This window comes from Leopardus geoffroyi, chromosome B2 (genome assembly GCF_018350155.1).
Source record: "Leopardus geoffroyi isolate Oge1 chromosome B2, O.geoffroyi_Oge1_pat1.0, whole genome shotgun sequence".
Lineage (NCBI taxonomy): Eukaryota > Metazoa > Chordata > Mammalia > Carnivora > Felidae > Leopardus > Leopardus geoffroyi.
The window spans coordinates 112,819,506-112,844,272 of record NC_059332.1 but is presented as its reverse complement, the minus strand read 5'-3'; the positions used below and the strand labels follow the sequence as shown (position 1 = coordinate 112,844,272).

At 35.9% G+C, this 24,767-nt stretch overlaps 1 protein-coding gene across 2 annotated transcripts in view; it reads right to left on the bottom strand.

Annotated features, from left to right (window-relative positions):
- Positions 1-1,512: 1,512 nt before the first annotated feature.
- RNF217 (ring finger protein 217) overlaps positions 1,513-24,767 on the bottom strand; it is a 131,586-nt gene continuing 108,331 nt past the window's right edge. For both annotated transcript variants that reach the window (XM_045499457.1, XM_045499458.1), the window contains 3 exons: positions 17,895-18,096; positions 13,033-13,104; positions 1,513-11,170 (listed from right to left, as the gene is read on the bottom strand). In XM_045499457.1, coding sequence (XP_045355413.1) covers positions 11,097-11,170; positions 13,033-13,104; positions 17,895-18,096 — 348 coding nt within the window. In that variant the 3' untranslated portion in view covers positions 1,513-11,096. The remainder of the gene's footprint in view (positions 11,171-13,032; positions 13,105-17,894; positions 18,097-24,767) is intronic.

Genomic DNA, 24,767 nt, shown 5'->3' with positions numbered 1-24,767 from the left:
CTCATTAAAGGCCCTATCTCCTAATGTCGACTCATTCTGAGGCTCTGGGGGTTAGGACTTCAACATGTGAATTCTGGGGGGGCACAATTTGGCCCATGAAAAAGTCATACTACACAAGAGTAGGCCGTAAATCCAATGACTGATGTGAAGTGAAGATACCACAGGTAAAGGAATGTCGAAGATTGCTGGTGACCACCAGACACTAGGGAGAGGCCTCCAGAAGGAACCAACCCTGCTGATGCTTTAGTTTTGAACTTCGGTCTCCAGAAATGTGAGAGAATATATTCCTGTTGTTTTTTATCTTAAACCTTTATTTTTTATTTATTTTTATTTTTTTAATTTTTAAAATTTTTATTTATTTATTTATTTATTTATTTATTTGCGAGACAGAGAGACCACAAGTGGGGAAGGGGCAGAGAGAGAGGAAGACAGAGAATCCCAACCAGGCTCCACACTGTCAGCACAGAGCCCAATGTGGGGTTCAAACTCACGAAACTGTGAGACCACGACCTGAGCCGAAACCAAGAGTTGGATGCTTAAGCGACTGAGCTACCCAGGCACCCCTACATTTCTGTTGTTTTAAGCCATCCAGCTTGTGGTGTTTTGTTATGGCAGCCCTGGGAAAGCAACACAAATGCCTTGCTCAGTAGTGATTTGCAGAGAATGCTCAGCAGAGGAGGCTTTGGTGATGTGGCCCATGTAGTATAGCCTGGATGGTATTCTGTAGGAGAAGTTGCTGAGCCTGAGGACCACGGAGGAGGAGGAGTTTGGTAGATCAGGGGAAGCTAGGGGACTATCCTGTGTGAAGGCAGAGAGGCCTGGCATGGCCATTCTGGGTTGGAGAAATGCTGGAACTGAGTGATTTGAACAAACTTTAAAACAGGTTGCATAGATCTAAATTTAATTGCTGAAAGAGACCTTAGAGATTGGCATGCACTCCTTATTTAGCCTGAAGTCTGGGAAGATATGTGGCTAACCTAATATCACAAACCAAATTAGTCAGAGAATTCAGGATAGGAATCCATTGTTGAAACCTTTGCCTGGCACTTCCTCTACTAGACCAGTGTTAGAGCCTTGCCTTCTCCTAAATGCATGTGCAGTATATTTTTATACCACAGCAGGGGACTCAATACATATTTACTAAAAAAATAATTAGCTGAATAAATAATACTGAATGGATTTTCAATGAATGAATAAGTCAGAGAGAAGGTAACTGGCATTATACTGTGTGCTTGCAGATACACGTCTCATGCAGAATGCTCAGACTGACCTTTGGTTTTCTGTGAGCTTTCCTCAAAACATGCCATAGCAACACGACACAGTCCGCTTTCCAAAAAGCATACCCATGAGTTTCTGTTCATTCCTGTTTTTCTAGTCTTAGAATCTACTGCAGAAATGACTTCAGCACATCTTTCTAAATTTACTCATGTTCATGTAATTTGGCCACTGTCAAATTTTTACCTTTTAATTTCTTTAAATTCCAAATGTACTGAAAAAAAAAAGACAAGAGTCTTCTCTTTTGAAAACTTTTATTAGGCATTACTAGATGATGTTGCATGATGTATTGCACACATCATGCGAGTAAACAGCACTCCACAGGAATCCATACAACCGCTCGTATAGTGACAATAAAAATAGTTGATTCCCAACACAGTTTTCATCCAAGTAGAGTAAGTGTCGTTATATCCTTCCATGAGATCTCATCTCATAATTAAGATTACCCTTCCATTCTAATACAACCAACCAAAACCAATGAAAAAGAAAGCCAAACCACCACAAAAGGCCATAGGGACATTACCAAAAGTACAAAGTCAGACTCCAGAATATCACAAGGTATCTGTCTTCTGAAAGATTTGCCCCTACACTTTGTGTGACCTGCCACTTGGGTTGTTTTTACTGCCAGCAGCAAGTGAGATTGAATTTGCTAACAAGGGGCCATACACTGACATGTATCTACTGAAAATTCTTGAGGTAATAGATTTTTAAATTTTACTGCTTAAAAAAAAAACCTGTTAATTTCCATGTCCTGTCCAGCAGGACATATCTGTTGGCAGGAAGATTCTTCTTTTTTTTCTTTGTCAAATATGTACACGTATTTTCATATACAACCTGTGTCTGTCTTTTCTAAGCACGATTTATTTTAATTATTTGTCATACATTCATCAGGAAAAGCTGAATTATATACTATGGTACATAAAGAATACAACAAAACAAGATTTTTGTATAAAGCTAACACAAAGGCACAGACCAGGAAGAGCAAAATAACATTACACAAAATATCTTGATATCGATAAAGCCCACTGTGAATGAATAATTACATGTAAATAGCAAACATGCATGGAAGTAGATTACAAATAACACATTGTCAAAGACAGGTTGTAGGAAACTGATCAAATTCCTGAAGTTCCATATATTTACTTTTACTTTTAATGCTTTTTGTAATTTTGTCCTAATTGGAGCTCTGAAGATTGACAGTCATTCTGACTTCCGTTTTAAATTTTCATAACCAGCATTCTTTTTTGCAGCTTAAAAGTACGTTTCAATAATAATGGCTTCAACTTATGACATTTAATATCCTTTCTTTATACCTTAGCTTAAAAATACACACTGAATTTAAGAAAAATATATTGGCTAACCTGCTGTTCTAGAGATAATACAGTGGGTTAAGCAAATGCAGCCTATATACACCACTAAAGATACACTGTGTCATCAGCACTTTAAATACAGGGACCAAGGAACACTCACAAAAAATATATGGCTCTTTAGGTAAGAAATAAAGTCAAGTGAAAAAAATAAGGCACTAATAACATATATAAATGTTATATACTCTCATCACACAAAGCACCATATGGAAGGTTAAAGAAGTACACATTAGTGCTATTGGAAAATGGGAATAAACCCAGTTTTCCTCGCTTTTATTAACCAATTCCTTCCTTTCTTTTCAGTAATTAATGTATAAACACTAAAATGGTAGGGGAAATTATATATTATACTAGAAGCACAATTCATGGAACCAACAGCATGAGACAATCATTTGGAAATAAATTGATTACTCGAGCAATGTAAGAAATTAAGGTCTTTGAATACTCCTTATTTCCCAACATTTTCATCTCAACGGAGTTTTTTTTTTTCTTTCCAATTTTCTTTCAGGGATTTCTATATAATATTAATATTGTCTATTTTCTCATTTTATTTCTACTGCTCCTTTTTCAAAATATATTCAAAATAGTTACCTCCACATAGTTTTATGAATACCAAAGTTAATAGTATGACTAATGAAATGTAGAAAAAGTTAAAAAATAAAATCACATAAATATTTTCCAATACCATTGAAAATATCTTCTTAGCTAGGCTCATTTTAAACATGAGAAATATTATAATTTATGTTCCTTGGAGATTGGCTACAAATTTTACAGAAAAAAGATATACAGTATAATGAAATGATGGACAAGATAAAGTACAAACCAATGAGAGTCATTCATTTTAAAATTAAGAAATTTCTTCTTCTTTGCTATCGTTCATGAGAATGTAACTAAAATGGGATATATTCTGATAATTCATATAGGACATGACAATTATTCCTTAGAACTGCAATTTCTGAATATATAGTAACAACAGATTAAACATTAAAATTATTTCTTTTTGGCATTTTACACTTTTTGAAAAAAGAGGTAAATAATTTAATTGTCCCATAGTTTGTCAATAAGCATACATCTTTAAATATGTCTGTTTCATGAATGTATCTTATGCCCAATTTTAAAGTAGAAACGAAACAACTAACTGTTGTGGCTTCTTAATAATGTGTTAACATAACAACATTTTAATGCCACCATTTTTGTGTTCCTTCTATACAAAATTATTTCTGTGATCTCTCAGAATTTACTACTTATTAAGTTAATAGTTGCTTTCATAAGCAACAAGATTGTCAATTAATTTTTACATTAAAAATCTGTAATAGGTTATTCTTATCAAGGTAAATGGAAATGTGTATATATAAACCAATTACTGTTCTAGGTGTCATAAGAAATATAAGGTTGGTCTCTTCTTTTCAATACCATATACGGAATTTTCATTACAATGAAAATGATCATATAACAAAACTAAGCTACTGCCATATGGAACTGAAAGCTTAAGGGCCTTAGAAAAAGGGTGTATAGTCAGCTGATAAAAACTCATGACACTTTATCTAGAATTTTCTTTACAAAGCATGCTAATTTTCTATAAACTAAAAGTATTCAAATATATTATGTAAAATGTTTAGATAGTATTTACCTGAAAGAAGCAGTAAAAGTATATTTGTAAAGAGAGGAAGTAACATTTCAATGAAAAATATTATTTTTAAGAATCTGACTGGATTATTGAGACTATTTCACCACCTGGGGCATGAGGCGAACACCTCACAACTTTGCAGGGAACAGATGACCAACGGCACAGTTTGTCAACTATAAGGAAAAATCTGAAATGACATTCTTTCAGCCATTTCTTGGGCCCTTTAACACCCAAGTTTGACACTCCCTTGGACTTTTTCATCATACACTAGACCTATGCTAAATATATCTTGAGTGTCACTTATACCTAAATCATATCACTGAAAATGTTGAGCGTTTGCAAATGACAAATGGCTTCTCTAGAAGAAGGCTAGTATGAGTTACATTCAATGTTATCTATTTTATAGTATCGAAATGTCTAATAATGTTCACAGAGTATGAATCCATCATCAGATCTTATATACAAATGCTACACTACATAAATCCAGCCCCAAATCCAAGCTGTAGGACTTTTTGTCGACACGGACCGCAAACCAGACATCTGGCCATTCGGGGTCAGGTTGGATGAATAACCACACATGCTTTCTGTCCAGCTAATATGCAAACACAACATTGACTTTACAATATTCATGAAGCAATTTCTGAAGCTTGGCTTTAGAGTATTATTAGGCTCTCTGATCCAACTGACATCTTCTTGTTCATTTTATTTCTTGTCAGAGAGGCTGGGCAGGGTTTCTCCAACTCCTATCAAGAAGAGGGTCAGTGTTCCAGGTTCTCCTCATACATTTCAATTTACAAAGTAAGCCAAGGTAAATTATGTTCACTACCAGAGCCAAATTATGGAGTCCTTTCAATATCTGAATTTCATTTCATTAGTCAAAAGAGTTAATGATGAGACAGAATTTATCTCACAGCTAGCAAAGATGGGTAGGGGACAGAAGAGGGAAAAAGCAACATAACGAGGAAATCTAAAGAAAACAGAAACTTGATGTTGAAAGACAGGAGCATCACTTCAAAACCAGGGAAGAAAATCATTTAATATTAATGATAAGACAGAGTGACAAAAAGGTGGGATAAACTTGAAAAACAAAAGTATTTTCTATGCCAATAAGTCTGTATAATGTAAGTGGTGCAGAGTTAAATATAACTAATGAAATATCTTTTACAGCTAAAAGAAAGTGGCCAAAAAAAAAAAAAATAGGCAGTGGCAATACTTTGTGTATTTAATATTTTTTTTTTGCCTTTTAAGTCACATTGTTATTCTCAAAACAGTCATTGTTTTAGCAAAAAAAAAAAAAAATATATATATATATAGTTCATGATACACATAATTACAAGCTTCTAAAATTGGCACTATATATGGGATCTATAACGTATGTGATACATGAAGGCTTCAGCTAATGCTCCAAACAACAATTATAAGTCTCACACTATGTGACTCTCTGCTTCTTGGATTTGGATAAAGTCAGCTAAAGTACTACTCTCAGAACAGTGATATACAGTACAAGTCCCACATCACAGCTGGCTCTGAAATGAGTATTAGCCCTGCAAAACCAGAGTTACGAAGGAGATCCACTGCATTTCTTCTTTTAAAGATCTGTATCATTGATTTGCATTGAAAAGATAGCACTTCACAATCCTGAATACTTCCCAATTTTTGGAACTCTGATTTTGTTCAGATCATATATTTATGCTTCTCTAAAGTTATTTCAGTTTCATTACATAATTATAGGTGTACATATTAAAAACGGGGTTTTGCAACTTATTTTCCACAGGAGGAAGAAAAGATCGTACTTAAGGTATAAGAATTTAAAAAAATGCTCGAGCTGACTATTGGGGATAGTTTTGATTTACTATGTTCTGGTCAGTGGAATTTCTCTTATAGATTTCATGAAAAATGAAAATGCAGTTAAAATGTGGCAGAAACTAACTTAATATTTTAAACAAATATTCCAGCTAGGTTAGTAGGTAACACTAATTACTTGCTATATTTGAGCTCCCGGTGTTAGTTTTTAGAACTACTATAATTTCAGAAACTCAGTTAAATTTTTTTACAGGTATGTTTTTTACTTGTTTAAAAATTTCAGCTCTGATTTCCACCCCCAAATTTAAAGAGGTGACATACATTTACTGACGCTGTTATTCTACTGTCTCCATCAAAATATATGCAACCCTTTCTTTAATTCTGTCGAATTACTTAAATGGCACACGTATTTTAAAGTGCATTATTGAATTTTAAGGCTATATTTATAATAGACATTAACACAAAACAATAAGTCTGACCACAAGAAAAATTACTTTCAGTGGTTGGGATAGATTTCAGCTACAAATATGAAAAGATAAGCATGCAATCCAATGTGAAGACTCACATTAAGGCATATTTGCAGCTTGCTAATACAATTAAAAAACAAAATGGCAGTTGGCACGATGTGTAAAAAAAATTTGTACTTAATGAAGCATACCAATTAATCTTATTTAGTCTACTAGCTCTTTCTAGAATTATAAATTTAACAGGCAGCATAAAGTCTACTATTAAAAACAACTGCAATGTTTAACAAGGGAGAAGCTGGATCAATGTCTTGGCAGATGCACTTTAATTAGACAAAGATCAGGAAGGAATGCTGATACCAGAGTGAGCTTTGCAGCCCTCCTGTTTCTCCACCTCCTTTGCAGTGAAGGCGTGGAGAAAAATGAGGTTGGAGAGAGTCACCGGAGACTGAACGAGATTACAGTGGTCTGATGGTATCTTAGGGGCGCCAGGAGCCATATATTTGGGTGCTGGATTGAATGATAAAGGCTCAGGTGTGGTCTTGGGACTCAAAAGATTGGGTGGCACAGGATAGGCACCACTGATTCCTGATCCCACAGCAGAGAAAGCACAATGAAAGGTAACAGGTTGTGATCTAACTGATTATCTTTGATTGTTTTTATCTGTTCTACTTTTAGGATAAATAGCACCTATCAGAAAATCAAGGTGGTGGCCACAGGCTGTTGCTTGTACCAAAAGGTCTGACTCCTCTCCTTTTTAGCTCCACATACAAAAGGTTTTAGGAGACTTCTGGGATTCATTGTAAAATGGATGTTTCATGTTGTTCCAAATTTATAAGCATTCTAACAATCTACACACCTTACAGATAGTTAAATTTATTTTTTTATGGATAATTGTGGTCATTCATAATTGCCAACACGCTGCTTCCTATTTTTCACAATGGCATAATTAAGTTCCTTTGTGGTGCAACATGCATGAACATGGATAGTGTTTTAACAAAATGTGACAAAGATGAAGAGTTTAGCTATTTCCTTTAAAAATCTTAAATTTTAAAACCAGGCAATCCAAATATCAATGTAGCTTTCTCACATTATTTTACAGACATCTTGTTGCAGTTTTTATTGGAATAAGATGGATTTTCCTTTATAAGTTTTGGCCACATATTTATTTGGCTAATCAAGCAGGGAGGGAATTATCCTGCAAAAAGATGCTTTTCTTTAAAACTTATGCACTCCTACATAATCTTTCTTTTTCTTCAAGAAAAAGATCTCAAATATAGTATCTCTATGATCTCATTCACCAAAAACACGTTAAAATTTTATTACAAATATCTTATAAAAAACAAATTTTAAAAATCATGGAAATGTGTACATTAAGTGATAAAAATATATGTAAAAGATCTTCACTGATGCTTTGTAATAGAGAAGTAAAAACAATCTCGATGTCCATTTAATAGGGACTAATTAAGGATAGTCCCACAATGTAATATGTAGTAATTTACAAAAGAATGAGGTAAATCTATTTAAACACTTATGGAAAGGTGTCTACCAATATACAATAAAATGAAAAATAATCACAGAACATTAAGAATACTGTTCTATTTATATAAAACTAATATACAAGGACATATACAAACACACTAGAATATTTGCAGAAAGTTTCTGGAAGGACACATATCAAAACATTAACAGTGGTCACCCCTAGAAAATAAGGGATGGGGTAGAGCAGGTGAATTTGCATTTTGTAATTCTATATGGTTTGATTCTTTTAAAGGAGTATATATTACATTTACAATAAAAAAATGACAAGCTTTGGATAGAAAGATATTTATTTTATGTGTACGCTTCTTTTTCTAAAGTAGCTTTTCAAATTTATCCCCAAAGTTACTACTATTGTTTTACTTTCAATGTTGGCACTAACATATAAATAATCTTTTTGCTTTCTTCTCTCTTTTTAAGATCTTGATGATACTTAGTAAAAAAAAAAAAAATCACAAATTATTACGTTAAGTCACTATCAGGGAAAGACCTAATATATACCAACTGTGAAAGAGAAAACTACATACGTTAATTTTAAAAAAAATCTATGCAATAGAAAAATGAAAATCCTGTGCAACACTGTGTACAGTATCTCAAGCATTGATGAAAGAGCTTTCACTGATAACAGACACTGCTTTGTAATTGGAAAATTGGAACATTTCTAAATAATATAAAAATACCTCCAAAAGATAAGTTATTCAAAGGAAGGAATAAAAATCCCTGAGTAGGCCAAAGACAAGAGACACAATAACCTAAGAAAATAGATTATCTAAGACCAAAGAGTATATTATTTAGCCAGTTGGTATATATGTATGTGGCAACTGTATTTATATGCAGCTATGGAAATATTATATATGTATGTATATTTAAATGTATATATACATACACATATCATACATAAACATATTATCCACTAGATTTAAAATCCATCACATTCACATATTGTCAAACTAACACCTAAGTCCAGAAAAAAATGAATTTACAAAAATTAAGCACTTTTATGACAGAATTACATCGATGTAGGCTAGACATTTTCACTCTCTTGTTTTAAGACTAGAGCACATAGAATAGGCACTCAAAAATATCCATTGGATGGATGGATGAATGGAAAGGTGAATTTGTGAAACTAAAGCATCACTTTTTCTTGCACCATGTTATGCTTTAGAAATACACCATTGTAGAATCACAAATGGCACACCTTCTTCTAACTGAATAGAGACTAGTCCAGAAGCTTCAGTGTAGCTATTCTGAGTGTTCTTCAGAAGGAATGGAAGCATGCTAGCTCATTATTCATGCAAGTAAACTTCACTATCATGGACTTTTTAGGCCCAATAAAAATGATAAATGTTCTTATATTTGTTAGAGCCCAACAAGACCAACTATCCATGTTAATGCATGTTTTATCACAGAATTTATTACAATTCAGGTAAGGCTTCTGACAAATAAATGCTACATCTATGCAGATATCTAATTTTAAGGATTTGGAGACAAGGGGAAACTTCAGGCTTCTTAGGGATCTTTACTTCCATTCTGCTAATGAACTTTCATGATGAAAACAAAGGAATAACATTGTTTAGCTATGTGTCTTTTTCTTATTTTTAAAGACTTCTCAGCTTGGTAAAACTTGCTGAAAATATTTCCTTCATTTTTTTTTTGTTTCCTTCTCCAAAAGTTGTTTCTATTTTAGATAAACCCATCCATAATCACAAAAATTTGTGTTTTCAAATTACCCTATCCATAAGAAGACATCAGCACATTAGTATGCACTTGAGCAGTAAACATAAGAAAAACCCTTCAAAACTAGTACTTTTTTTTAAATGAAAATCTTGGGGACAAACAAAAAAGAGAGAGAGAGAAAGAGAAAAGAGGTAAGAGGGTGGGGTTTCCAATACTATCAGAACTTGACCTAAAGCAGAATTATCTGTCATTACTAGTTGATTAAAAAACTAGCAGAACAACAATTTGTTTAAAGGCTTAAGCAGTTCTCACTACAGCAAACTTGTTATTTAAATTAATCCCCTCTGAAGGATTTGTTCATTTAATAAAACATCTATGCCAAAATATAAGAAATCTGAAGAGACTAAACATTCTGGTCTTGAGAATTTCCTAAAAGCAGCCTATCAGTTTTGTCAGTTAATAAAGTTTGATGATCCTTGAGGTGACATTGCACAAATTTCTGGCGTGTGTGCATGTGTGTGAGACAAAGAGAGCAAGGAATAGAAAGGGTCAACATCAAAGTAGCCTGTTGTCTACATTGACTTTAATTCAGTACATTACCAAAATATGCCCACAAAGGAACGATTATCTTTAAGTATGTCTATGAAAATGTGGAAAAATAGTGTAGAGGCATGGAACTTGACAAGTACAAGGTAACTGAACCTAGTTTTAATACAGATACTTATTATACACACACATTCACACCCCTGCACATATACACTTCAGCAACCCATGATTCTTTTCATTAATTTCGTTTCATTTGTTCCCTTTTGGGCATTGAGATTTTTAACAATTATAGCATCGGAAGGATGAAGGAATTACATTGCTTGGGCCACAGATAAAAACAGGTACATATGGCCGGCCTTTATCTTCTGAAAAGTGGCCTTGCTTATTGGTACAGGTGGGATGACTTCCGCTATTCACACCAAGTCTCAGAAGAGGGCCTGGAAGGGGGGTTAGGTACAAAGACAGTCCAAACAGTGCTCGGGAGAGGCATGCTCAGATAATTCTGAGGACAACTGGCTCTTAATTAAAATATTTTCTTCCAAGAACCAGTAAGAATGTCAGAGTTATGTTACAGATATTTATAGTCTATGAAAGTGACCATTTTTTAACAGCAGCAAACTGTATAAGGAAAGGACAGGATACCATGTAGGGAGCGCACCGGAGCTAGAGGCATTGTGGCCTGCAGAGAACCACAGGGAGACTGGACGCAGTGTTTTTCAAGACGTGACTCTCAGACGGTGTGCCATTCTGTGTGGCTCCTACCCAGACTGGCTTAGTTACAGGAAATCATTCTGCATTTTACCAATGCATTCCTGTCCGTGATCGTTTTCTCTGTTTTTTACAAAGGCAATAGATAGGAAATACAAATAAACCTAAGGATTAAAAAACAAAAAAGATTAAAGCTAATTAGGAGGAAAGGTATTAGGTTTATATATTTGAAATTTTTCCATTTTCAATTTTTCATTTTGCAGTCATTTACAAAAAATTATTATTTAGCAATGCATGCAGATGAAAGAGGGGAGATACCTATGCAATAAAATGTAGTTACTTTTATAAGATTTCATTCTTTATTATTTTCGTACAGTTTTCTCTCCCTTTTAACAACCTCTGTGACACCAGTTTGAATATGGAATCATGTTTTCTATCAAAATATTCAATCTCGGGTTTGTCTTCTTTACTATCCCCAGTCATATCATTTGCACTCTGATATCACACTTCAGTTTCAGGCAGGATAACGTATTACTTAAGAACATGGACTGTAGAGCCAAATGCCAGGTTTGATTCCCAGTTCTACCACATAGGAGCTCCTAGTAAGCCTGACTTTCTTAACTGTACAATGCAAATAATAACATCTAATTATTTTTATCTAGTTCATACAGTCCTTCATAAATCATAAGAGCTTAACTGTCAGTTACTTTAAAATTCTACGTGTCCTGTACATGTAAATTACTTGCTAAATAGAACTTTACATATGAAAATTAATTTTACTTGGAAAAGAAATCCCATCTACTATGTTATCAAAGCCATCTTTATTTACAGTGTCTAATTTAGTTTTAATTTTTTTTTTTAAGGCTTATTCATTTTTCAGAGACAGAGAGAGATAGAGTGTGGGGAGGGTTTGGTGGACAGAGGGAGAGAGAGAGAGACACAGAATCTGAAGCAGGATCCAGGCTCTGAGCTGTCAGCACAGAGCTGGATGCAAGGCTCGAACTCATAGACCATGAGATCATGACCTGAGCCGAAGTCGGATGTTTAATTGACTGAGCCACCCAGGCGCCCCTATGGTGTCTAATTTAAAATTCTCTAGAGGCACCTGGGTGGCTCAGTCAGTTAAGGGTCCAACTTCAGATCAGGTCATGATCTCATGGTCTGTGAGTTTGAGTTGCACATTGGGCTCTGTGCTGACAGCTCGGAGCCTGCTTCAGAATCTGTGTCTCCCTCTCCCTCTGCCCCTCCCCCACTCCTCCCCCCCCCCCCTTTTAAAAATAAATATATATATTTTTAATTCTCTAAAGCAATCGTTCTCAAAATGTGGTCTCTGGACTGGCAGCATCAGCATCACTGGGAACTTCTGAGAACTAGAAACCCATGGGCCCTGCCCCCATATTGAATCAGAAACTCAGTACAGAAACCAGCAACCTGTCTTTTAACTAGCCCTCGAGGTTATTCTAAAGCATGCTAGACTCTGAGAACCACTGCTTTAAAACACGTATTTCCATATACTTGTATGAATAAGACTATATAAATCACTCATATATTTTCTATTTGTCAGTGCTGAAGTATACGTTGGGTATATGTTTCTATACACATTGAAGGTATCTTTTTTACCCAGTGTACCCTTTGGTTTGTACTAGAGCAAACCAAACACACAAGGCTATACCAGAACCTTTTCCCTTAATCCTTCAACCTAAACTCAGAATCGGAAAATCTTCATTTTTGTCCACTGGACTCTTTCATTAAAATACTAGTTGTATCAACTTTGGTATTAAAAGGGAATTAAAACTGTTTTATAAGCTACATGAATCAAAGTCTTTATAGACTGAAAAAGTGTCACACAAATGCATCCTATGTGAAACACACCCCTCTGAATCTATAAATCATATGCTGATTGCCTAACGCAAGAATGGAACAGGTATGTCTACTTAGTAACTGACTCCTATTATTACATCTACACTCCTTTTCTCTCTATAGCACTCAGAAAATTCTTATCTCAAATATGTTAAGTGTTTCTTACCGATTACAACTGCTATGGCCCCTAGTGCTAATCCCAAGACCAGGATTAGAGGTGCAACGAATAATTTTCCAGCTGGAAAACAAAAGGCAAAACCATTTAGAGTCTTAAAACTAATTTATCAAACAATTTCAGCAATGCTTTTTAATACCACAGTGTATGTGGTTTTTTAAGAAGTCTCATTATAACTAAGGCAATATTTCTCTAAGTAAATGTATCAGGTGTAGAACAAATATACTTATGTAAATTCAGTAACTTCACAGAAGTCCTGGGTGCATTAGTCAAACATCTCATAAGTCATTTAAACTTTATTACCAAAAAAAAAAAAATTTCCAAAGTTACTGGCTCACTTTATACTACCAGAGCCATTCATCTTTATGCTTTCCCTTTAGATCTCTTTCATTTTCATCTTTCAAGATTCCGAAAGATCAACAAAGGAGTGACACATTCTCAGTTGGCAGGAGAAAACCTAATTAGCTCACAAAATGGAGAGGTAGTAGGTGCTACAGAGGGCTTACATCCAAGCCCACATCTGAAAACGTGTTTTGCTTACTTCCCGGGCCCAAAAAAAAACTAATAATATGAACACCTAACAGACTGAACTGCAATTGGGATGTTTAAATGTCGTTGGAGATAATTACCAATAAGCATACAATATATTGAAGGTTATTCAAATGAATCCTTTTAATAAATTCAGAGAACAACCTGATGGTTACCAGAGGGGAGGGGGGAGGTAGGATGGGCAAAATGGGTGAAGAGGAGAGGGCAATATAGGCTTCCTGTTACGGGATGAATTAAGTCACCGAAAGAAAAGGTACAGCATAGGAAATACAGTCAATGGCACTGTAATAGTATATGGTATCAGATGGTAGCTACATTGGACATAAGCACAGCATAAGGTACAGAGAAGTTGATTCACTATGTTGCACATTTGAAACTAATGTAACATTGTATGTCAACGATAGTAAAAAATAAAGAAATAAATTGGAAGGTCTACACTGGTTTCATGGAAAAAACAAAATGCAACGTGAGAAAATAAAGGAAGCACTTACAAGAAGGCTAAACCTGGTCAGGTTGCCAAATGATGGCGTCAACCAGCACTTTTTTTCTAAATAAACATCTAAGCAGTGATTCTAATACGTGCCAGTTTCATGTAAATTGGGCAGAGTTCACAGTCAGAATTCCACTAACTTTGAAAGCATTAGCACACAAAAAAGAGGTTAGTAGTTCATGTCTTGTCATCATATAGTAACCTTGATCTTAAGCGGTACAGCTGCATGATGCAAACGTGGCAAGAGATGAGGAAGGAATGGAGGGGGTTTTGCCACTTAAGAATAAACCAGCAACACTACTCTACAAGTTAAGGATAGTAATTTGGAATAACCAATTACCTAAATAAATAGAAACAATGCAGTCATTTGTTGGAAGTTTGTCAGAAAAAGTATTAACTTTTTTATGAATAAAGAATGGGCCTTGGAGCCATGACCAGACAAACAGAAAACACAGTCTTTAATATCTAATTTAAAAAGATAACCATTTAATTGACACAATGTTTAACCACGTGTTTTACTTCTATTTTTCACCAATCACAGAATCCAATTAAGTAATTGGCCCCACTCTCTCCTTCTCTCTCTGCCTATCCCTCACTTGTGCTGTCTCTCCCAAAATAAATAAAATAAACGTTAAAAAATTAAAAAAGCATTCTCAATAGCTGAAATAGTATTCTATTATATCCATATATCATACCCTATTTAAATGTGTGTGTACTTAGGGGCACCGTGATGGCTCAGTCGGTTAAGCGTCAGACTCTTGATTTCAGCTCAGGTCATGATCTCAGTGTCCTGAGATCAAGCACCATGTCAGGCTCCACACTGGGTGTGAAGCTGATTTAGGATTCTCTCTCCCTCTCCCTCTCCCTCTCCCCTCCATCCCTGCACCCCTTGTGTGCTCTCTCTCTCTCTCAAAAAAATTGTGTACTTAATTTTTGTTCCCTTTTTTAAATTTTAAAAAATGCCTGCAAATAAACCACTGTCAGCCTAGATTTACCACATTTTAAAATGCCCTTCATATTTCTTTGTAAAAGAATTGCACAGAATTTCTAGTTCATTCAGTAGAATATGGAAGTCCAACATTGAGGGGCACCTGGGTGGTTCAGTCAGTAAGCATCTGACTCCTGATTTTGGCTCAGGTTATGATCTCATGGTTCATGGGTTTGAGCTCTGAACTGGTCTCAGCACAACAGAATGGAGGCTGCTTGGGATTCTCTTTCTCTGTCCCTCCCCTGTGTGCTCACATGTGCTCTCTCTCTCTCTCTCTCTCTCTCTCTCTCAAAAATAAATAAACTTAAAAAAAAAAAGGCCAGCATTGAGTATTAACAAAAAAAAAACTTGCTAATCTATACTTCAAAAAATATTTTTAATTTACATTTCTCTGACTACTCATAGCATTGGATTTTTTTTTTTTTTTGAGAGAGAGAGAGAGAGAGAGAGAGAGAGAGACAGAGAGACAGAGCATGAATGTGGGAGGGGCAGAGAGAGGGGGAGACACAGAACCTGAAGCAAGCTCCAGGCTGTGAGCTACCAGCACAGAGCCTGACACAGGGCTCGAACTCGTGAACTGCAAGATCATGACCTGAGCCAAAGTCAGATGCTTAACTGACTGAGCCATCCAGGTGCCCCACAGCATTGGCTATTTTTAAAAGTGTTTATTGGCTACTTGCATTTTTTCAATTCTGGTTCCAGACTTCATCTTATAAAAAACAAACAAACAAACAAACAAAAAAACTGGATACTTATTTTTGGAGGAGGCTGTATTGCTTTTGTTCATATAAATTATTTGCCATCTAGAAATCAGTTAAAGACCTATATTTTGTTTACTATTATACACTTTAATTTAATACTTGGGAATATTTGTATGTAATGATAGGAGAATTAAGTATTTTTTCTCAGTCACTTTTATTTGCCACACCCTTCATTGAATAAGCTGCCTACTCCCACCAGGGAGATGTCCCCATGGCAAAGGCTACTAAAATCATCCTCAAATCTTGTTCTCCTTTATTCTTCAGGAGCAGAACTTCTGATCCATAGCTGGACACATGGTCATGTGGAATGCAAACCATGTTGCCCATCTTCCAGCTGTGAGGGAAGAGCAGGCCCTTTCTCTGCCTCTGTCCAAGGACATCTGGAGGCTGCAGTCCCAAACTGAGGAAGCAAACTGGATTACCTCCCACAAAGATAAAACATTGGAGGGGTCTGCTATACTCCGTCTTCTCTCTTATATGGCAGGGAGAAGCTAGGTTTGTGACTTAGAGAGTAAGTCATTTTCCAGCCCTTTGTGCAGATGGGAGAGGTGTGGACCACCTCATTTGGAGTTATGGTCCAACAGCACTTAGAGGCAGCTGTCCTGGCGGTGGGAAAACAGGGGTGGGAGGGAGAGCTTATCTGAAAGCCACCTGCTCCCTACTTCGTCAGGTCTGTCCAGACACGCACATATGCGCACACACAGAGCAGAAAGTAGGCCAAAAAGAAAACCATTTACAGAAAGCTGACCATGAATTTTTTAAGTAAAAATGGAAAAGACTGTACAGAGAAGATATTTCTCTGCTGATAATGTTCAATGGTTGTACATTTTCTAGGCTGTTAAGTAACTGAACGCTATTTTGTGACCTGAGAAGAGGGTGGGAGTGGCATCTGGGTAAATAACGAGAGGACCCATAGAGAATGCATCCAAAATATTATTGTACCATTAGCGCAGGAAATAATTTCCCTTATTTAAGAATGATTAAACCAAATAACAAAAAGGAAAAAAAAATGATGGTCAAATAAAGATTAAAGTAAAAAAAAAAAAAAAGGAAGGAAACACCTTATCACAAAATGTCACTTAAGTAGGAAAGAAAAGAACAAGTAATACAGAAATTACAAGGATTTTGTGGTTTTGGGTTGCTCTCTGTATACACAGCCTTACAAATAGGTTATATCTCAAAACTTAATTTGCAATTTGGTATGCTCATGGAAATACTGTTATAAATAGTTAGATTCCCTAGCCAGCCCTCCAAAATATTGGAGTTTTGGGTAATGAAAACGCGAGGAAGAAGCCTCACAGTGGATATATTCCAGAGAAGTGGGGAGCTATTGGAAGAAGCAATATCAGGTCAGAAGAACATTGTATCACACAAGGTTGGTGGCATCAGGCCAGAGTGGGCATCTGTGTTTATGTCTGCATATTTGTGTATGAGATCGTGTGTTGCTGAGGACAAAGAAGGGGTAAATCCAAAACAAAACAAAACAAAACAAAAAAAAACCATTGCATTTATATGTAAACTTGGGTTTGTATACAATGAGGGCATCTGATACTCATTTCATTAACTGTTAGCTATTAATACAACAGAAAATACATACAGTGACATCAACCAATAGATACAGTAAAACTCCAGTACAGGGTTCTGAAACATAGGATTTTTACAAATTGTATTACACGTCTGCCATGAATGAATGCAGGATATGTGTAAGACCCATTGCTAGGTATTGCCAGTAGGAAAATGAAGGTGACATTATCCCTCTCATCAAATGGCTTACAGTAAGGCTTCAGAAATTAAAAGACTAATGGCCTCACATTTCTGCAGTGTAATTAATAATTTGTTTTTCAAACAAAATCCGTTTGCTCATATGAATTGTGTCCTGCTAACAAATTTAAATTTCCATTCTAAACTCAAAAACAGAGAAAATAGCTTCCTCCTGTTTTGGGGTGAAGTCCCCACCAGAATACCTGATAGGTGCTCAGAATTACCATGGCTACTATATCTCTGGGTTCTCTTATCACTGCTTCCTTCCCAGAAAGCATTCCTATAAATCATGCCGGACACTCACCACAGACCGACCCTCGCACTAATCTCCTTAGATGAGGTCTCTCTGGGAGGTAGCGATATTTGCATCCAAATATACTGAGGTTTGAAGTGTGGTCTCCAAAGAACCGGAGCTGGCGGTATCTTTCCCCACATCGGTAACAAAAATTAGTGTTACATTGTGAGCAGGTCATGTGGTCACATCCTTCAGTTCTCTGGATGTGGATCTGTATCGGTGACAGAGGAAAAGACAAAGAAACGTTATTACAATTTTTTAAAAAGTAAAATCTGGCAAATGTTATTGAGTGACACAAGTTTCACCAAAACAAAAGCCTTACATAGAATTTGTGAGGCTGTCAGTTTACTTATAATGACACTCTCCAAGACTATTTGTATCAAATATTTTAACATGCATAAATCTCAACTAGATTTCAGGTACTTAAGCTGTTGGTTTATTTTGACCAACATATAAACACACACATCCCCCCAAAAACTTACTTATCTTTCTATACCTACACCTAATTCAATGGTTAGGAGGCGATTTAAAATGCTGTGAAAGTATATTTTATTTGTGCTGTGATCAGCAAGAATGAGGTGACTTGAGGAATAAGAAGAGATAGAGAATATTCCTTAAAAGAAAGGATTATGTAGAAATTATGCATAAATATCTAGGAACAGACTTTTTTTTTTTTAAGATGTCATTTTTAAGTAATCTCTATACCCAACACGGGGCTTCAACTCACAACCCTGAGATCAAGAGTCACATGCTCATCAACTGAGCCAGCCAGGCACCCCAAGCCCCTTTCTTTGAGGAAGGAAATGATAGCAGCTGTAAGTGTATTCACAATACCCTTTCAGTTTCCAACTCTAATGTCATTTGCAAGTACCTTTACAGGACTGTTTATACAACGCCATCTGTAAAACTAAGCATCTTCCTCTATTGTTGCAGTCAAGTTACATGTAAATACAGCTTAACCCATAATGAAACAGTGTGGAGTCACTGTCTGAAACACTGAGGCCATGTTACAATAAAGATATTGTTTCTTGGGATATAATTGGATACTTGGCTCAGAATCCTTGTGGACACTGCATACAATTGGAGCCATCTTTCATTCAAGTATATGCACCCTTGGTTTGTTAGGTGAAAAACCATGAAAAAGAACTTAACATTATTTCATAAAAAAAAGAAAAAAGATTTGGTTACACAGTCCAACTCATATGATTACAACAGGATCACCAGAAAGTCTTCCCATTTCACTATCGAGTAGGCATTTACTACATTCAAGTTGCATCCCACTTGTTCTCATTTATTTATATTATTTATATTTATATATAAGTTCTTTGCTTAGAAAATTTATTTAAAATGTCCCCAATACCATTCTGGCTATTGTAAATTTCTACCCATGACTTTGCTTTGGAACGGTTGTGTCAGTGAGTGTTTTAATACAACCGGGAACTTCACAACTAATGTGAATGAAACCCACCATTGGCCACTTGACTTTTCAGTGAAGCTATAGCCACAGTCCCACAACTTTATACATTTTTAAAAAAGTATTTATTTATTTATTTATTTATTTATTTATTTATTTATTTATTTATTTATTTTGACAGAGAGAGACAAAGAGACAGCAGGGGAGGGGCAGAGAGAGAGGGAGACAGAATCCCAAGCAAGCTCCCTGCTGACAGCATAGAACCCGATGTTGGCCTCAAACCCACAAACCGTGAGATCATGACCTGAACTGAAATCAAGTGTCAGCCACTTAACCAACTGAGCCACCCAGGCACCCTTACACATTTTCTTTTTAAAGTAAACTCTACATTCAACATGGGGCTTAAACTCACAACCCTGAGATCAAGAGTTGTTCCACGGACTTAGCCAGCCAGGTTCCCCAACTTTACACATTTCATTTGAAATCCTCCTCTCCTTCCCTTGATGCACAAGGTACATCCCTGAACTTCTGTATTAGTGCAGTTACATTTATATTATTCAAAAACTTCTCAATGGTTATGGAAATGAGAAAAAAATCACCCAGGTAAAAGGGAAGATATTTAATGTGAAAATAGAAATTAGGAAGTTGGGAGACAGGGGTGCCTGGGTGGTACAGTCAGCTAAGTGTCCAACTCTTGATTTTGGCTCAGGTCATGACCCCAGGGTCACGGGATCAAGCCCCATGTCAGGCTCTGCACTGAGCGTGGACCCTGCTTGGGATTATCTCTTCTCTTTCTCTTTCTCCCACACTGCCCCTCCCCCTCCCACCCCAGCTTGTACACACGCTCTCTCTCTCAAAATATTTTTTTAAAGGGAAAATTTTGAAGATAAAGAAATTTACAAAATATAACCTTATTTTGTAGTTTTTGAAATTAAAATTTTCAAGTTTTTGAAGTTGCTAGCTCCAAATTATATGTAGTATTTCAGTTTTATTGATTAAGTAACTAAAATTTTTAACTTCAATTTAAAAGAACAATATGAATTTTTAGAAGGACCTCCAGGTGCTTTCAAAATAACAACAGATAGAAATCATAGTAATGGTGAAACTTTCATTTGAGCAATACACATATTCGTGAACCCATCCTCTATCCATCTATCCATCCATCCATCTACATCCCTACCTACCTACCATCTGTTATCCACCTACTTACCTTTCTACCTACTGGAGTCTGTAGGTGATGATGACCATTTTGAAGAAGTAATAACTACATGGGGGGCAGTATCCTACAGGCAGCACAATGACTACCCCCCAGCAGGAACTTAACAAATGAGAACAAATGAGAATGAAGAAAGAAAAGTCTACTCAGTGGCTGGTAAGACCTTGGGGATTGAAAATCAGCAGGCTGTGGGGCACCTGGGTGGCTCAGTCGGTTAAGCGGCTGACACTTGGTTTTGGCTCAGGTCATGATCTCATGGTTTCGTGAGTTTGAGCCCATAGGGCTCTACACTGGCAGCAAGGAGCCTACTTGAGATTCTTTCTCTCTCTCCCTCTCTCTCTCTCTCTCTCTACTCCTCCTCCACTCATGCTGTCTATGTCTCTCTCAAAATAAATAAACTTAAAAAACAAACAAACAAACAAACATTAGGTGGATTATAGGTTAAATGTCCATTCCCCCCCCCCCAGTAGCTGATCCTTGGCAGGTAAAACCTAAGCTCATTAGGGAGGTTGGAAAAACCTGGGCTTTGACCCCAAGAAGCCCTGTGTTTGAATTCTGGCTCCACAAACTCTATAAAAAGAGGTTACTTCTTGCTTCAATTTAGGTAATGTTACTTACATGAGAATAAAAGTGTGATAATATATATATGGTGCCTAACCCATTGGCACATACTGAGTCAGATCAATAATACTGATTCCATCTATCCCTTCCCCTTTGCCCACCTAAAAATGTGAGAAGTCAAATACCTGCTCAATGTAACTGCACACCTCCTGATTGTAGGTGGTTCCCTTTTTTATATTTTCACATAGGTGATCCTTAGGTTGATGCTAAACTAAAGAGTACCTTCCTAGATAGGCAAGGGCTAGCTTGTGGCCAAGTACATATGAGCATCTCTGGTCAAGAGTTACTAAACAAATCAACAGAATTTGTTATTCGTCAATAGAAGCAAAACTTGCTTTTCCTATTGACCACTTCATCTTTTTAAATTATATTAATTCTTTTTCTTTTTTTCCTCCCTGCAGTAAAAAAATCTGTCTATAGCTTTTGACTCCCCCCAGATTTAACTACTAATAGTGTACTGTCGACCAGAAGCCTTATCAATAACATAGTTGATTACTACATATTTTATGTGTTGTATGTATTAGCATACTGTATGCTTACAATGAAGTAAGCTACAGAGGAGAAATGTTATTAAGAAAATCGTAAGGAAGAGAAAATATATTTACAGTGAATCTGCACAGTTCAAATCTATGTTGTTCAAGAGCCCACTGCACAAATTAGCTACAAGGCCCAAGAAGGAACTTGTACGGGTGAGGGTCTCTGAGGCTCGGCTCTTTAGCTTCCTGATCATTTCTCCCTGAGTCCAGTGCTTCCCCTCTGCTGTGCTTGTTTCTGTGAACGATTCTGAAGAACAATTCCTGTGACCAGAGCCATTTAATAGTAGATGGCATGAAGGAATAATATAGGCCAAAGGCCTTAGTGGCCCCTTGAACTATTCCTGATCCTGCTTTAAAGCACCTAAGCACTAGGAGAAGACATGTTCAGAGACAACTGCTGAGCACCCAAAATAAAGGTTATTTCATTGTATCCTCGACTTGCTGACTGTATATTGTATTTGATTTTTAAACGGGGATAATAAAGCTTAACAAATTTCCTGGTCACAGGGCATAGTGCTGTATGCGACCTCTAAAGGGAAAAGGACTGATATTTGTTTAGAGCCCATTATGTGCCGGGCATTGTACACAGATTAGCACCTTAAAGCCTCCTAACCACACCATGAGACTGGCATTCTTATTCATAACCTGAGCTCAGAAATGTAGTCTGCTTGAGTGAATGGAGAAAGGATTTTGATTCATGTCTGTTTCTTTATTATGCTAAGTAGCCTCTTATTATAAACTTAAAGATAAAACCAGGGGGTCAACAGTATCCTTTGCTAAGTGACAGCACAATCTTCGTGCTAGTCAAACAAACATGTCTGCTCTCACGCATGAGGCCTATCTTGAGTCTCACTGCTTGCTTTAGCTGCTCTCTGGACCAATTTACATTCTCTCTGTAACACAATCTCAAAACTATTTCTGACAGGAAACATGTACTAATAAGTGAAACTTGTCACTTACAGTTCATCTGGCTCCAAATTTCACATACAATTGTCGCTACTTTATATTTGCTTGTAACACTGCTTCACTGGGTTCTAAAAATCTTTATGTGGCATATTTATTGTTTAATTTAAATGACAAAGACTAATTTCTAGTTTCTTTTAACGGTCTTTCCTTCTTTCTTTCTTTCTTTTTTTTTTTTTTAAAGATTTTATTTTTAAGTAATCTCTACACCCAACACGGGCCTCGAACTCCCAGCCCCAAGATCAAGAGTCACGTGCTATACCTACTGAGCCAGTCAGGCGCCCCTTTCCTTAATTCTAAAATGGTATTCTGAACACAGCAGACAACTAAAATACCGTTAGCCCAATAATCTTTCTGCACAGGAAGTGATATAATTCTAAACTCCATAGTAACCTTGTACATTGCAGGATTATACAGTTCTATAGATTAATTTGAATATCTTACACAAGACAGGCAATGATTTAATCATGAAAAAGTAGTTTCATAATTTACCTCAAGTACACAGTGTTTCCTTTATTACTAGTGATAGTGCAACTATCTCTTGATAATTTGATAATTACAGAGAAATGAACTGACACAATGCAAATTAATGTGCAATAGGAGACACTACTTCTCACATTTGACAAGCGAGTTGTAATTTTGAACTCCAAACACACAGGGGATAATAAATTTTATATGCTAAATGAGTTCCCTGAGTGTATCTTTAAAGGTCACACTTTGACAATGCCATCTTTGTTTTCAGAACATAAAGCCTTAAAACATAGCTTTATATTTACTTAAAGGACATTTTATTCTTCAATGAAGCTGTTTTTACTTGGTATTATCGCTTCAAAACATTCATCAGTTTAGCTCTGCTACAAAACAAACTAATTTAGCATCAAAATTCTGGTTTTGCTTAAGAGACAGAGACAGAATATGACAGACAAAATACTACTAAGCCATGAGTAGCCATGAGTAGCCACTCATAAATCACAACTATCATTGGATTTGTTATTACTCAAAGGGTTTCTTCTCTCCATCTGTAATAAATAAGAGTGGCTAATACTTAAAAACTTGAAAATTTAAACACTAAATGTTGCTTAGACCTCTGTACATTTAAAAGTCATGAAATGAAATGTTCAGAATATGCCAGATATTTCTTCTAAAAAGAGCTTGATATTAAGTCCACTTTATAGTTAGAAATAACAATGTGGACCCTTTTTGAGTCTATGACATTCTTCATAGGACATATTAACACCTGTAATAAGATATTAATCATAAAACCATATATATATATGTATGTATATATAATACATATATTAGTATCTGCTATCCTCAAGTTGTTTACATTTTGTTTAATAAAATGTCCACAAAGTACCTGAAAAATAGAAGTAGAATTCAGCTACTAATTTTTATACGGATTCTACTTAAATCATAAGGTGAAAGAATAACAATAAATGAACTGCTAAATATATTTTTTTAATTTTTAAAAAATGTTTATTTTTGACAGAGAGAGACAGATAGAGCATGAGTGGAGGAGGGGCAGAGAGAGAGGGAGACAGAATCAGAAGCAGGCTCCAGGCTCTGAGCCAGCAGCACAGAGCCTGACGTGGGGCTCGAACTCACAGACTGCGAGATCATGACCTGAGCCGAAGCCAGACGCTCAACCGACTGAGCCACCCAGGAGCCCCAAGAACTGCTAAATATTGAACCCATTTTGTAATAAAATCAGTATACATCTGCTCATAAGTATTTATCTCTATTTTCACCAAGAAATGAAGGCTTATTTTATTCCTAAAGCAGTAAGTGATGACTAAATTAACTGTTACATTATTATTGTCACCAATAAATAATTTACTATATTTATGTTTAAAAGTATTTTTATATATGTGTTTGCCCTGATGGCTTTTTATATCTGGAACAATCAACTAGAAGCAATTGTGAGGAAAGTTGAAAAAAATCCCCTAAGTGATGCTCAATTCTTTACTTAGCTCACTGAACCAATTCTCCATAAAATAGGAAATTTAAAAAAGCAAACATATACACAAAGCCTTCAAAGTTCTGTTAAAAATATTACAATTTTGAACCTAGAAATACTGTCCAACTATAAAATAAAAAATATATGAGGGCAAAAATAAAACAGTGCCAGAGAT